General features: G+C 42.2%; 1 protein-coding gene across 1 annotated transcript; it reads left to right on the forward strand.

Annotated features, from left to right (window-relative positions):
* Positions 1-1,939: 1,939 nt before the first annotated feature.
* Positions 1,940-14,507, forward strand: LOC128450906 (oocyte zinc finger protein XlCOF6.1). Its single transcript, XM_053434667.1, has 2 exons — positions 1,940-2,215; positions 11,930-14,507. Exons 1-2 carry the CDS (start codon positions 2,065-2,067, stop codon positions 13,048-13,050), a joined length of 1,272 nt encoding a protein of 423 aa, XP_053290642.1. The 5' UTR covers positions 1,940-2,064; the 3' UTR covers positions 13,051-14,507.
* The last annotated feature ends 2,209 nt before the right edge of the window (positions 14,508-16,716 follow it).

Raw genomic sequence — 16,716 nt, forward strand, 5'->3', positions numbered from 1 at the left:
TTGTTTACCACAAACCTAGAGATATAATGACGTCACACAACCGGCCTTCTGCCTGAATTTGGGAATGTTTCGTACCTTAAGATTTAAGGCGCCTTAAGATATTAACATGTCATGATCTATACGTATGCTAGAGAAAATCATTAGCTGGATATTAACGTACCATTTATGTTTTGTAACTGTGCTTTGGATATCTATTAGCTAAGGGAATATACTGCACTGTCTAACTCCACAGCCCCATAGTGCCCCTATATCTTAATAAGAGAAATAAGTAACTGAATGAATTAATGAATCACTCTCCCTTATTCCTATTTGCTATCCAACCTGCTGAGTCATTTAGCTTCTCCATTCAATGACACTGGGCCTTGTTTAATATAGTATCACACTAATTAAACAAACTCACTCAACCAGTCCAATTAAAATCCAACTGGATTTCATATCAAAACACATTTCAGCTCTTTAATTATCAGTGTGACACTCAAACCTGCTTCATGTGGGTTTTCATAAACTTTTTTAATATCGCTGCAGGGGAATGAAAACTTTATTTAAGCTTCAAGATTTTCAGAAGAAAAACTCATTAGACCTTTCTCTCATGAAGCTGCTGTTTCTGTAAATTAATATTAATGAAGTAATGAATAATATGTGTTTGGTTAAGAGTGTTTGTGTGTGTGTATGTGTGTGTGTATATATAACCGGCACCTGAAGCAGGAAAACACGTTGAAAACATACGTTCATGTTTATTTGTTTATTTACGTAACACTCTTACAGATACATTACTGAGCATTGTTAACAAATTACTTCTTCAAAATCCAGAAAATATGATTTCATTATTGTTGAATATCATTGCATTGTTATTGGTTCTGATATCTGTCACGGCAACAAGATCCATAGAATCACATCCTGTTTATCTTCAGAGTAAAAGCACAATGTCCCTATTGTTGTTGCTTCCTTTGAGGAAGCGACAGTTCAATCAAACTGAAAAGGATAATTTCTCAGGACTTAATATTTTGGAAACTTTGTGGAAACTTTACTGTGAAAATGGACTGAGTTGTCCAGGAGGTTGTTGGTTCAATCCCAAGCTCCTCCCACCAGCAGGCTGAAGTGTCCATGGGCAAAACATTTGAGTTAAAGGTCTTGAACATAGACATAATTCTCCTTCACTTCTTCCTGTCAAGGTCAAAGAACAGAAAGAGACAACAAGAGGCTGCTCTATTGAGGTTGGGTGTGTTGATGTGATCTCAACACTAGAGGTCAGTGTGTCCTCACAAATGTCTTCAAGATGTCCTCATGAGTCTCTCCAGCTGCAGTGTTCAGATCCACAGAGTGTGGATTTATTTTATTGATAAAATATAGATTATATGGGGAAACAAACATTGATGCCTTTACTCTACCTTTTGAATGGGAAATGGATCCAACGTGTGAAAAAATGTGATTTACATCACATGACATCAGATCAACTTCAAATTGAGATAAGTGATATCTCAACAGGATGGAGATACAAACTAACTCAAAGATCGATTTTTCGTCACACGCTGTGACCATGGCGTGTGACGAATGCAACGTTTCAAAATGCATGTGCTTGGCCCGTTCAGTGCTGCTTTGCAGTCCTAGAAATTGTCGTTTATATTTGGTTCTACTGTCGGAGTTTGTTTAATTTTATTATTGAGTATTTCTACTTCACTGTCTTAGTACTTTTAGTTGTAATGGAATATTACTTTACTGTCTATGTACTTTTACCTCAGTGAATGATCCGATTCTTCTTCCACCATCGGTTAAGTTTATTTAGTTGATTATACTTTACTACTTGTTTAACAAGTACTTGTAAGAGAGTATTTCTACTGTGCAGTATTAGTACTCTCGTTTCCTCTTCGTCCTCCAGTCCAAAAGGGGTCACTGCTGGCTCGGAGCTCGGAGTCTCTGTTTCCTGTCGAGAGCTCTCTTTGTCCACTCAAAGAGGAGTAACTTGTCCGCCGTGCAGCTGCTGCGGGTGTTGGTACATGAGCGGAAGACTTCCTGTTGCAGGTGGAGAAAGGAGGAGGAAAGGATCAAGTCCCGGAGCTGAGAGCGATGCTCACCGAGCGGCTCGCGGGGCTGGAGGAAACCTTGTTAGAGTCCGAGGAGCGAGTGGAGCGGACAGAGCGGTCCCAGCGGGAGGTCTGCCGCCAGAGGAGGCTGCTCGATGCCGCGATGCAGCCCGTAGTCCGGCTGCACAGAGCAGGTCAGTCCCGTGAGCAGAGGAGGGGGGGGGATTCATGTTCCCAAGGGGCCACATGAGAACATGGACAGTTGTGGAGGGCCGCACCAACAGGCTGAACTCAATTCTACTCATATTAATTTGATAAGCTTCTACTGGTAAGAGTAAATGTTGTGAATACGTCATTACGGTAAGCGTGCTGCTTCACATCGTCACTTCCTGTTTACCAGTCGCTGGTGGTGGTCGCTCTGTGAACTAGCTCCTCTGCTAACAGCTGTTTCTCTGCATCACTACGGCTACAATCACCGGTCTGTAGTTAAACAGCCACACAGACCAGCCCCTACTCTCTGGTGCTCCGTGACTCTGTGTTCTGTGTGAGCTCAGCCTCGTAGTCCAACAGGCGGAGACAGCAGCGATGTCTTCTCTCTCTCTCTCTCTTGCTCCGAGTGTCTCATGTTCACTGACTCCTCCGCCTCCATTAACAGTAGTGCTACATTTAATAAATGCAGAGTGTTGGTAGCGATGGAGGCGAGAGGCTCCGCAGCTTAGAACCTCCGTTAGCTGTAGTTCGCTTAGCCCCCTCTAGCCGCTGCGGAGCCACCTAGCTTAGCACCAGCTAGCAGTCCCTCGACCTGTCACGTGCAGCCGGGAGCCCAGGGCGGTGGGTGACGATCCGGAGGGGGCACAGTGCTACCCTTAAAGAGCCCACGATTAAAGAGCCACCAGCTCACGGTTCAAACAGATTATCCAGGGACCACCGTCAGCTGCATCCCAGGGACCAGAGCCGGGGCATCGAATCCAAACTGAAGCTGCTGGCTGAAACTAAACGTAAATACAGTAAAATCATAATTCAAGTCGGCAGCAACGACTCCCGGCTTCGCATGTGGGAGGTCACTGAAACTAATGTTGAGTTGGTGATTTTGCAAAAACGATGTCGGACACAGTAGTTTCCTCTGGCCCGCTCCCTAACACAACAGGTGAGAACATGTTGAGCCGCATGTTGTCTTCTACCAGCTGACTGTCCAGGTGCTGTCCTGTAAACGTTCCGGGCTTTGTAGATAATTGGCAAAACTTTTTGGAGGAAACCTGGTCTTGTTAGGAGAGACACGTTCAGCACACTTGGAATGGAGCAGCTCTCTTATCTAGGAGCCAGTCTATTACATGACAACCCAGAGTTGGGACCAGGAAGCAGAGCTGCAGTGCTACACACTTCTCTGCGCTCCCTCTGGATCAGTCACAAAACCCCATAGAGATTGTGTCTGTCCACCGTCAGATTAAATTAAACTATAACAGGGCGAGAATTAAACACAAAATACAAATTAACAAAACCTCTGCAACAACTCAGGAAAATAATACTTTAAAAAGTGTTTTTGTAAACATTAGATCTGTCATCAAATGCTATTTTAGTTAATGAACTAGTGTCAGATTAAAACATAGATTTATTGTCCCTCACCGAGACGTGGATCCAGATGAATATGTCAGTCTAAATGAATCTACTCCCCCTCCGGCATATAAATTCACACGTTCCCAGAGAATTCGGCCAAGGAGGTGAAGATGCTGCTATTTTAATTCCAGTCTATCAATTAATCCTAAACTCATTTAGGCCCGTACCCGATGCCAATGCGACACAGGGTCCGCCACCACGATCAGCCCACACGACACAGAATCCGCCACACTGGATCCACCACCGCTAGCCCCGGTGCGCGATCCACAAGATGTAGAAGAGAGGTTGAGCTAGGTAGAAAACTCTCAGGAGGTCTTAGAGATGTAGTTTGTATGAATGACATTTTTATTTTTCCAAAAAGAAAGCCCAAAATGGCAGAATTAATAATGAAAATATTAACTAAATCAAGAGCGAAAAACATACTTTGTAATAAGAAAAATAAATTGGCATGCTAGCCAAAACAATTAATTGCAATAACAGTCAACTTTACCACGTTCGCTGGTTGAGAAACTATTTCTTAGGAGAACTCTAGACACACACAAACACAGAAGTACTACTCACTCTCAGGCCTGCACTGAAATGAGGAATCAGATGCAGAGGATTACACGTACCAGCACACTTTATTGAATTCCGATCCTCTATGAAGAGTGACAAACCCTAACCCAATTGGGCTATGAAAAAACTCATTTAATATATCTATGACCTGAAAGAACAACTCTGGGATAGAAAAACTCCCTAATAAATTCAAAACACTCACTAGACAAGGAAAGAGGTATGAAACATAAATCGCTCCCGAAGGATGACAAACAAAAGGCTAGAGCAAGAAATCAAAAGCGCTCCCGAAGGATGACAAACAAAAGGCTAGAGCAAGAAATCAAAAGCACTCTCGAAGGAGGAAAACCAAACCACTATGAAACGGGACAAAAGAAAAGGCTCACCTAAACAGGAGGCTCATCAAACTAACTAAAACTCTCTAAACATAAATCGCTCCAAAAGGGAGGAAGAAGAACATTGTTGTGCAATAGTAGGAGTAGAATTGACGTTGGCTAATTATTAATAATCATGAAATATGATTATTAAAATAACAATTATTTCTTAAAAATAATCAAAAATGATAAAGCTATTAATTAAGAAATGTAACACATTTAATTAGAAATGATACGGTTATCCATTAATAATAGTTCAAATAATTAATGAAAACAATAAAATTATCAATTAAGAATAATACAAATCTGTAATCATTGCTTATTGTCGCGGGGCACCACCCTGGTTACAGGGACCAACGAGTCAATCTATAAATATCAGTCTCATAATGATAAATGTCAAATCAATAATCTCAATATTTAATATTAATAATTATTTAATTAACAGTGAAGGCTTCTAAGTTCGAGCACAGGCAATCATAATCCAGCTGCAATCACATACATATGTACAAATAATCACAGACTACAGATACTTTAATTACAAAAGCATTTATTAAAAAGGGGAAATAAAGTTATAATGTTATTCAATGATTCATCATTTTAACAAGCTCCGATATTTCAAAGATAAACACAGCAGCAGCACTTATCACAATTCAGAAAATACATGTAAAACCGGCGGTCTACCTATGTATGTCTGTCTCGGTGTGTGTGTCTGTGTCAAAGTGTCTCTCTGTGTGTGTGTCTATGTGTATGCATGTGAAATAAAGTTAGTGTTATTTAATGATTCATCATTTTAACAAACTCCCATATTTCAAAGATAACAACAGCAGCCGCTTATCACAATTTAGAAAAACACATGTATTCATCTATGTGTATCTGTGTGTGTGTATCTGTCTGTGTCTATCAATGTGTCTCTTTGTCTGTGTGGGTGTGTCTGTGTGGGTGTGTGTGTGTGTGGGTGTGTGAGAGAGCGAGAGAGAGAGAGAAAAAGAAGGGGGCGTGGCGATGACGCAGTCACGTGGTGACGTCACATCTAAGATGGCGGCCGATCATGATTCGTGGAATCAAGGCCTAAAAACTCTCAAAATGGCGGATTGACTACAAAACAAGATGGCGGAGCCGTTATGAATTTAGAGCCAGAATGGGAGGAGAGGGAGAGAGGAAGCGTGGCAATAATAGATTCAAAATGGTGGTTTAACTTGCGTTATTCAAAATGGAGTCTATGTTAATGACACCATGTGGCCGGAGCTCACACTGGTGGTCGTCACATGAATTACACCAAGGGATTTTTCAGACAAAGAGAATTCTTTGTCTCTGCTTTGGCGTTGGGCCGCATGGCTTCCAGATGTGTCCAGCCTCTCTGAATATAGATTTAACTATGTTACATGAACTGTATTCTAAATACAGATCGGATGTGTGTATAGGTCGGTTTAGAAGGAGAGAGAGAGAGAGAGAGAGCATACAAGGAGAGAGCAAAGCTCTTAAAAGCACCGTCAGAGACAAGTTACATTTACTTTACCACTCAGCACCCAAGTGGCGTTGTGTGCTGAGGTTTGACCGGTAAAGTCTCTTTAAAGTTGTTCAAACGGTCACAATGAGCTGGAGACGCTGCTCACGGCGCTTAAAAACTGTGGCACAAGGCCGTAACCGGAAACCGGAAGTGGCGAATCGCCGCTAAACACTAGAGACTCGGCGGTCTCATACAAAACAAATACATTCAAGTATTAAAACAATACGCTACGTATTAGATTAACATCTGCCCAGACAATAAAGCCTCTTACTGTACCACCCTCGCGGTGTGCGTGCGCGTCGGGCCAGTGAATCACGTGGTCTCTCAAGCGGTCTTCGGCCGCCGGACCGGACAAACAGCGGATTTTCTCGTGCTGTCTCGACGGGATGAACGTCGTCCTTCTTCTTCAGGGATGTGGAGCTCGTGCTCCTCAGCGGAATGAATCTCGCGCTTCTGCAGGGGACGGCTGTGGAAGCCGTTTGTAGATCGTTGGGAAAAGGAAAGTAAAGTCCGTGGGGAAAGTGAAACAGTCTGAGATTGTTCCGCGTGCAATTTCCTGTTTGGTCTTTTCAAGTTAAAAGAGCAAAAGTCCTTTTGAAAATAAAAACATCGACTGAGATAAAAGACAATGAAAGAAATGAAAGAAAATAACTCTGGTTGCCCCCTTTAGCAACTAAATCATCTGAAAAGACCCGGAGGGGTCTGTTGACGTCTTCAGTGCAGGGTAAATGGCTGATAAACTAAAAGTTAAGGTTGCCCCCTTTAGCAACTAAATCAGCTGGGAGGCCCCGAAGGGGGCCTGGTGTTGTCTTCAGAGCAGGGTAAAATGGCAGCGATGTTTGGGGTTCATGGGCTTTTAAATTACCTGAGAGGTCCTCCTCCTTGAGGAGTTGGTCATAGGATGATGCTGGCTTTAAGCCAATTGAGTGTCAGAGCTGGACCTGAGTGGGCTGGGCTTGGAAATCAGCGGGGGTTCCAAGGCATTCCCAGAACATTTTTCCACCACCAGGGGGAGATTCTTGAGCCTGCAGGAGGATGTTTTCCCGCCCAAAGTGTAACAACCCTTTGTTCCTCTCAGCTACAGTGTCTGGTGGCCCCCCGCTGGGCTCTGGCCCAACAACATATTACAAACAACACAAAACAAAGCTAAACTAGAAAACTTTAACAAACGAAAATTCTCTCTCGGAGGAAACAGAAAACAACTTACGTGGCGTAGCAAACCTCATAGGCAAAAAACGACAATGACTGTGGAAAAGGGCTTAGGTGCACGGACAAGGACGAAACACTTTGGCACAAGACAAAGGGGAGACGCAGATTATAAGCACATGAGGGTGAAGGGAACAGGTGGAAACAATCCGGGATCAGTGACACATGAGGAAGGGCAAGAGACCTGAAACGAGAGGAGAGTTAGGATTTCAAAATAAAACGGGAAGTTACGAGACAAAAAACCCAAGACAAACCTCACCGCGGTGTGACACTCACGCAGTAGGTGGGATTTGCTGCTGGTGATCATGAGGTTAAACTTAAGTAGGCCTCAATTGTTTGTGTGATATTGTATGATTATCATTTGTGACATATTCTGCATTACTTTGTCATCTTCCCTATTCAGTTGTAGCCCCAGTTTACTTTAACATTCTCTCAACATGTCAGCTAAATGTCTGAACATTTACGTCATGAACGTTATATATTGACGTACATGTGGTTCTGAGATGCAGTTGAACTACAAGCTGCATTTAAATTTTGTTTTCAATTCTTGAGCACTGAAAATCAACCGTTTTTTTGTATTTTACACATTTTTGCTGATTTTTTTGCGGTTTTTAAATAAAACCAACATGGAAAGACAAATGTTAAAACTTCCCTCTATCCACCTGCACGTACGCGCACACACACACGTGTAGGCAAGCGCGCGTGTAGGCACACCAGTGGGCCGCGGATTACTTTCTAGTCAGAATGGTGGTCCCTGGGACAAAACCAGTTGAAAACCCCTGCTCTAAGGTGTTTGGGGCCAAGTATTATAACCTCTGTTTTGTCTTAGTTTAATAACAGAAAATTGCGGGTCATCCAGGTTTTTATGTCCTTGAGACATGCTCGAAGTTTAGTTAATTGATTACTTTGTTCAAGTTTTATTGATGAGTATAACTGGGTGTCATCCGCAAAGCAGTTGAAATTTACCGAGTGTGTCCTGATAATGTTTCCTAGTGGAAGCATATATAATGAGAATAAAATTGGGCCGAGCACAGAGCCCTGAGGAACACCATGGTTTACTTTGGTGCGCACAGATGACTCCTCATTAATTTGCACGAATTGGGAGCGATCAGAAAAATAAGATTTAAACCAGTTAAGGGCGGTTCCATTAATGTTAATTAACTGTTTGAGTCTTTGTAATAAAATTCAATGGTCAATTGTGTCGAATGCTGCACTGAGATCTAACAGAATGAGGACAGACACAAGTCCATGATCTGAGGCTATTAAAAGGTCATTAGTGACTTTTGCCAAGGCTGTCTCTGTACTGTGATTGGCTCTAAACCCCGGCTGAAAGTCATCATATATATTATTTTCCTGGAGAAACTCACACCGCTGATTGGCTACCATTTTTTGTAAGATTTTAGACATGAAGGGGAGATTAGATATTGGTCTGTAATTGGCTAAAACCTCTGGGTCTAGGGTGGGTTTTTTGAGAAGGGATTTGATTACTGGTATATTAAAAGACTGTGGTACATAACCTGAGGATAATGACAGATTGATTGTATTAAGTAACGAACTATCAATTAGGGGCAGAACTTCTTTAAGTAATTTTGTAGGAATGGGATCTAAGACACAGGTTGTTGGTTTAGAACCTTAGATTAATTTGGTAAACTGATCACAGGTGATCAGAGAGAAGCTGTCTAAGTAATGGGTAGGATTCTCAGCCGTTTCTGAGATCTCTGTTGTTGGAAGGGAACCAGTTCCAATATGGCACCGGTTCCAATACAACCGGTACCTACCCGGACCGAAATGCAACGCAGATTTCGGCGCTTCATTTCAGTGCCTGAGCCAATTGAAGACTGAGCTCTTCGTTCATCCCGCCTCCTCACACATCCATTCGTTCCTTCACGGGAAGTGGCACCCCCTGTGCTTGGAAAGGCTGGGGGTGGGAGGAACGAAGACCACGCTGAGAAAGGTTTCACAAGAGCGTCTGCATTTTGGGGGGACGAAGGCGGGCCGAAGCATCGCCTGCGACAGCCCCAGCCACGGAGACACGGGGTCTCCGAGTGAAGGAAAAGAAAGTAGTTTAAAGTTAAACGTGTTTTGTATTTATTTTTATTTATAATCTACTTTAAACAGTTCATATATTTGGCAATAAAAAAAGCCTTTCTTAAATGTCGTCAAGCATCTTGTTGTGTGTTTTTCCTTTTTTTAAAGTCACGGTTCAGGCACCGTTTAGGCACCGGTATCGGTTAAGCACCGGTATCGGAAAAAAACAAAACGATAGCCATCCCTACTCTCAAGCAGCTGTAATGTGAAGGAGGTGAGTTGTGTTTGTGGTGACTGGCGGTATTTAAAAAACAGCTCAAGTAGAAAATGGCAGAGAGAAGGCAGCCCTGTTTGATCGACAAAAAGGGTTGAAAAACTTCTGTTGTATGGGAACACTTCGGATTCGAAGAATCCAAAGAGGAGCAGCACCACACAATGTCTCGGCTGTGCGCGCGCAGCCGCCTGGCGGTTCACACCGGACACACATTTCTCCGTGTCAGCCGCTTGTTGTTGTATGTAACCCGTTCAATATAGGTGTTCGGGGGTAAATGATGATGGTCCTTCTAACAATCCCCCACCCCTCTCTTTCTCTCTCTGTCTGTCTGCTTGTAGTGGGGGGGCAGATGGGTACATTTAATAACGAGAGGAAATTTCAAAGTTCTCATTTACAAAGTGGAGAGAAATACTGATTAAATGCATCATGTTTTCAGACTAAAAAAATTATCGGATGAATAATCCTGATTGCAATATTGTCCAAAATAATCGTGAATATGTTTTTTATTTTTTTCATAATTGAGAAGCCCTACCTTAGCTTAGCATTTATTCCGATACTAGACTCAATTGGTTTAAGGTAGTGTGTACACCAACTTACTCATTGTTGTAACCACACACTTGATCTTGTATTATCATACAGTGTCAACATTTAACATCTAACAGTACTTCAGCGGAATCCAATACTAGCAGACCATAATTTAATAACCTTCGATTTTTCATTATCTGAATTTATGTCACCCATTAAAAACTCTTTTTATAGATTTCTACCTGATAGTGCTGTAGCTAAATTTAAGGAAATAGTTCCAATTACATTTAAACCCACATCATCCGTCGATATGACTAACAAATTCTCAATTCTAAAGTCGACTCTAATCTAATCTAATCCAATCCAATCACAGCACAGACACAGCCTTGGCATAAGTCACCAATGACCTTGAGCCTCCTACGTATTTTTACCCTGTTAAAATAGTTTAAAGTAATTTTTCCTTACTCTTGCTGAGGGTTAAGGACGGAGGATGTCAAACCATGTTAAAGCCCTATGAGACGAATTTTTGATTTGTGAATATGGGCTATACAAATCAAATTTGATTTATTGATTAGCCAATGAAAAAAAGAGGCAGGCAAAGTAATAACGCCAACATATCACACTTTAATCAACCTTTATAATAACAGTTGTGTACAAAATATGCACGTTTCTTGCAGTTTGTCAAAGATGAGCTTTAAATTAACTTTATACAAACTTCTATTACTATTTGCATATAGTCTAATCACCACATTTGCTGGTTTTCTTTCTTGTTCAGTTAGAGAAATCTAGTCTGTTTTGGGCTTGAACAAGTGCACTGACGTCAGGTTGAATATCTGAGGTGGATATGCAAAGGACAGCTGACAGGTGATCATCAGTGAGAGAGGATCTGTATCTGGATTTGTTAAACTTCATCACAGATAATGTTTGTTCACATATGTAAATAGATCCAATAGAACCAACTTCTTCTGAGCATGCCTCTTCATGTATATAAAGTTATCCTCTTTGAGAGAAGAATAAAACTCCAGCAGTGATACTGACTTAACGTGCTCTGCCAGTAGTGTATTAGACTGCAGGTCAATGAGTTAGAGCTGAACATCACTGGGTGCATTTCCACACTGCACGTGAAGGGAGAAGACATCTTGTGCACTTCACTTTCAACTGTTTTGAAGTTTTGAAATCCTCTTGAAAACTCACCATGCAGTGCCCCTAACATGGAAGAGTACCTGCGGAGATGCTCAACTGATGGTGTGGCTTCTTTCAGTGTTGGCATGTGGTTGAGAATTTTAACCTTCACCTGGCTTGAAAGAAACCGCTCACAGGCTAAAGTTAGCTAGCATCCGCTCGAGCTGCGGAGTTAATACGTCACTTCCGGTCTCTGTCTGCTGCACCCGGCTACTCCACCTCTCACCTGAATAATGAGGAGGATTTGATGCTGTTGTGAACGAGTCTGTGCAGAAAACCTGCTGCTGTGTTGCTCATGTCTGAAACAGAAAGTCTCGACACATTTCTCTGAGTTTTACCCACAGGTCTTTTCTGAAAGCAGCTTAACCAACTAGCTAACGTCCCCTCGCCCTGTTCTCCTCTGTTAGTGACCTTATTGGTTTATTTAGCCTCGAAATGAAAAACGTTTGTACCAGAAACCTTTTGTTTTATGCTGCTTCCTTTACGAGCGGCTTCGTAACACCAACTGTAAACGACCTCAACATCTCTGCCTCTTGAATGTGATCGTTCAAAAATCACATCAGTCGACATTTAACGACACATCACAATTTTTTTCAAAACACTTCAGGAATCTCTGAAATGATAAACGTGTGTATTTGTGTTTCAGTGTGTCCTGCAGACGTCCATCAACTGATGGTGAATAAAGACGAGGTTCCCCCTGAGCAGCAGCAGTGGAGCCCCCTTGTGGACCAGGAGGACCCAGAGCCCCCCAACATTAAAAAGGAACAGGAGGAACCGTGGACCACTCAGGATGGACAGCAGCTTCAAGGACTGGAGGAGGCTGATGTCAAGTTCACATTGGATCCCGTCGCTGTGAAGAGTGAAGAAGATGAAGAGGAACCTAAATCTTCAAAGCTTCATCCGAGTGAGAGGAAGGAGAACAGAGCGGACTGTGGAGGACCAGAACCAGCCAGGAACTCAGGTCCTGATGTACTTTTACAACCAGGTCCTGAGGACAAGGCTGAAGACTCTTCTGAGACTGAAGTCAGTGAGGATGATTGGATGGAGCCTGTAAGTGATATGGAATGTAAGACAGAAAAAAAAACGTTTTGTTGCTCTGAGTGTGATAAAAGATTTAACCATAGGTGCAGTCTAAATCTACATATGAGGATTCATACAGGAGAGAAACCGTTCAGTTGCTCTGAGTGTGGTAAACGATTTAACCAAAGGGGTGATCTAAATAGACATGAGAGGAGTCATACAGGAGAGAAACCGTTTAGTTGCTCTGAGTGTGGTGAAAGATTTAACCAAAGTAGCAATCTAAATAGACACGAGAGGAGTCATACAGGAGAGAAACCGTTTAGTTGCTCTGAGTGTGATAAACGATTTAGCCATAGGTGCAATCTAAATACACATATGAGGATTCATACAGGAGAGAAACCGTTTAGTTGCTCTGAGTGTGGTGAAAGATTTAACCTAAGGGGCAATCTCAATATACATATGAGGAGTCATACAGGAGAGAAACGGTTTAGTTGCTCTGAGTGTGATCAAAGATTTAGCCATCGGGGCCATCTAAATACACATATGAGGAGTCATACAGGAGAGAAACCGTTTAGTTGCTCTGAGTGTGGTAAAAGATTTAGCCTTATGGGTAATCTAAATATACATATGAGGAGTCATACAGGAGAGAAACAGTTCAGTTGCTCCGAGTGTGGTAAAATATTTAGCCATAGGAGCAATCTCAATAGACATATGAGGATTCATACAGTAGATAAACCGTTTAGTTGATCTGAGTGTGGTAAAAGATTTTAGATCCAGTCCTTTTGTACGAGACATGTGAGGATTCATAAAGGAGAGAAGTGATTCAGTTTCAACCTTTGCATCAAAAGTTGATTTATCAGCGGATATTCATATTATACATATTCCTAGTTCACTGTTTTAAATAGACTATTAATAGTTTCTATGTCCCTAGAAAATAGCACTCATTGAATAACACTAAAGATTTGTGTTTATATATATCTTAAATTCGCCTAAAACGCCTGTTTGAGGACACCCAAATTATATTGAAAGCTTTTTTTGAACCATTTGGAGTACATGTATGATCTTGGTCTCTTTTGAAAGGTAACATTCTGAACTTTTTCCCCCCAACAGTCAGAATCACTTTAAGCGCTACTGGCATTGAGTAATAGCAGTTGGCACACAGTGAAGTAGAAGGTTTTTAGTTCCGCCCGAATATGTTTTAATAAACAGATGCCTGCAGATGACTCTATCTGGGACTTATGAGCTGGAAAACACAATGGGACCCTATCATGAAGCCTTGACTAGCCCAAGTTCAAATTTGATAACAATGCCACAGAAAATGAATATTTGACAGATTTTATCCTAAGCGCATGTCTATGCATTTTCCAAAAAGGCCATTGGGAGACTCCAAAGGACCCTTTGTAACCATTGTAACCAACCAGGTTAAAAAAGCTAAATTTACACTCAAAATCATACGTTTATATAAAGGAGACAAAACCGGTCATATGGTTTAAAATGTATACAAATAAACATCTTTCATATTATTTAGCAACATGTAGCAGTCACGATGGGGATGAAACAGTGACGCATGATGCTCTTGGACCAGCTGGACACTGTTGGGAAATTTCATTGGCTAAACGATACGCCAGTCATCAGAACAATAGGTTGGAATTGGCTCAGCCTTTACACGTCAGAAGAGGGGCATGCTCTTTCCAACAACAACTAGGTGCCTCGTTGGCTTTTGCAGGCTGCGAACAGCCCATGCCAGCTCCGATTGGGTCAAGTTTAGATTGACAGCTCACTTGAACCAATAGGACATGGCTTTCCACCATTTTGAGATCTTTGTTTACATGCACACAGAGTTACAAGTGAGAGTATGTCCCAGTTTACACGGAGGAGGTGGCTGAGCTGACATTATAAAACAGCTGACAGTGGCTATTCTTTGATGTAATAGTGTGTTTTGGACTGACATTGTTACTGGATTGGATCGTCTGGACCTTTGGCGATGTACTAACACCGTTTTTGTTGGAATGTCATCGATCTGTGGATTAATATGATCGGATCTTTAAATGGTTTAAATCAGTGAAATCTGAAGAATCTTTGCTTTCAAACGATATGTTACATTAGTACCTAGCTGTACAACGCAGTTCTGTAAATAAGAATGTTTGGCGCTGATCGGTAAAACAGCGCACCTGGACGATGATTAAATATGTTTTTTTAAATAATTGTCTCTTGGTTAGTACGATTTAGTGACAGTGTGTGTTCTCCTTTATTTATTGTGTGTGTATTGTATGTATTTGGTCACCTACAAACAAGCAAGATGTCTGGCTCTCACAGACCTGTAACTTCTTCAAGAGGCTCCTCTGCCCTCCACTCGTTACCTGTATTAATGGCACCTGTTTGAACTCGTTATCAGTATAAAAGACACCTGTCCACAACCTCAAACAGTCACTCTCCAAACTCCACTATGGCCAAGACCAAAGAGCTGTCAAAGGACACCAGAAACAAAATTGTAGACCTGCACCAGGCTGGGAAGACTGAATCTGCAATAGGTAAGCAGCTTGTTGTGAAGAAATCAACTGTGGGAGCAATTATTAGAAAATGGAAGACATACAAAACCACTGATAATCTCCCTCGATCTGGGGCTCCACGCAAGATCTCACCCCATGGGGTCAAAATTATCACAAAAACGGTAAACAAAAATCCCAGAACCACACGTGGGGACCTAGTGAATGACTTGCAGAGAGCTGGGACCAAAGTAACAAAGGCTACCATCAGTAACACACTACGCCGCCAGGGACTCAAATCCTGCAGTGCCAGACGTGTCCCCCTGCTTAAGCCAGTATATGTCCAGGCCCATCTGAAGTTTGCTAGAGAGCATTTGGATGATCCAGAAGAGGATTTGGAGAATGAAATATGGTCAGATGAAACCAAAATATAACATTTTGGTAAACGCTCAACTCGTCGTGTTTGGAGGAGATAGAATGCAGAGTATCATCCTAAGAACACCATACCTACTGTGAAGCATGGGGGTGGAAACATCATGCTTTGGAGCTGTTTTTCTGGAAGGGGAACAGGACAACTGATCCGTGTAGAGCAGTCGTTCCTAAACTTTTTACAGTCCCGTACCCCTTCAGACATTCCATCTCCAGCTACGTATCCCCCCCCCGCGCACATATACAGCCTATAACACTTTAAACTGTGAAATTGTCAGGGATTTCAGGACTCGGAGGGAAGTTTAGATCGGAAAAAGTTTTATTAGCAATACAACCAGGTAAAGGGAAATGACAAACAAACAAGGAGATCGAACTAACTCACTCAGGGGTTTAACGGGCATAACTATTTAACTCAAACAAGGCAAAACAGATGAAAATCTAGATACTCACACTAACAATGTTTAACTAAGGACATAAATAAACTAAACAGTGTGCAGAAGTGTGGGTTGAATTTGAAAAGGGGGAAGTGGCCGGTGCGGAGTTCAGTCAGAAATAATCACCATGGCACAGGTTGATGAGACGGGTGTGCTTGAGAGGATGCCAAAATAATAACATCGACGAAATTCTTAATGATCAATTAATCGATCGTCGATTAATTATGCCCATCCCTAGTTTGGACTAACGGTCACTAACCTACCTGTAACTATTTTTGGCTGTGTAATTATTTCGCTGAATATGGGTATACATGAGTATTTTTGGCAATGCGACTTGGCTATTCAGACTTTTTAATATTGCATGATTATTTATAAATAAGTTTGAAAATATAATGGGCTTTTTTCACTTTGAAAACGCAAATAAAATGTTCTCCCCTGAACCCCCTGAACCACTTCGCGTACCCCTGGGGGTACATGTACCCCAGTTTGGGAACCGATGAAAGGAAAGAATGAATGGGGCCATGTATCGTGAGATTTTGAGTGAAAACCTCCTTCCATCAATCAATCAAATTTTATTTGTATAGCCCATATTCACAAATTACAATTCGTCTCATAGGGCTTTAACAGGGTGTGACATCCTCTGTCCTTAACCCTCAGCAAGAGTAAGGGAAAAACTACTAAAAACCCTTTTATCAGGGTAAAAATACGTAGAAACCTCAGAGAGCCACATGTGAGGGATCCCTCTCCCAGGACGGACAGAAGTGCAATAGATGCCATGTGTAGAAAACATTCATCATTAAAGTTTTAAGCGGCATTGATGCAGTCCCGCTGCAATCACAGTCCATGGTCAGCAACCAGCAGGACCACGAACCACCATCCAGACCAGAGGCCCCTTCAGTCCTCAGTCACCATCCACCGCCGCCCACCAGGACCCACCACGAGCCACCGCCTCGGTCCTGGTCCACCTCCTGTACCCAATGCCAACGCGACCCAGGGTCCGCCACCAGCACCACGATCAGCCCACACGACACAGAATCCGCCACACTGGATCCAACACCGCGACC

Source organism: Pleuronectes platessa, chromosome 11 (genome assembly GCF_947347685.1).
Source record: "Pleuronectes platessa chromosome 11, fPlePla1.1, whole genome shotgun sequence".
NCBI classification, from domain to species: Eukaryota; Metazoa; Chordata; class Actinopteri; order Pleuronectiformes; family Pleuronectidae; genus Pleuronectes; species Pleuronectes platessa.

Coding starts and splice junctions, on each gene's coding strand:
- LOC128450906 (XM_053434667.1), top strand. CDS start 2,065: ATGCTCACCGAGCGGCTCGCGGGGCTGGAGGAAACCTTGTTAGAGTCC. Junction 2,216..11,929: donor AGTCCGGCTGCACAGAGCAG/GTCAGTCCCGTG, acceptor TTTGTGTTTCAG/TGTGTCCTGCAGACGTCCAT.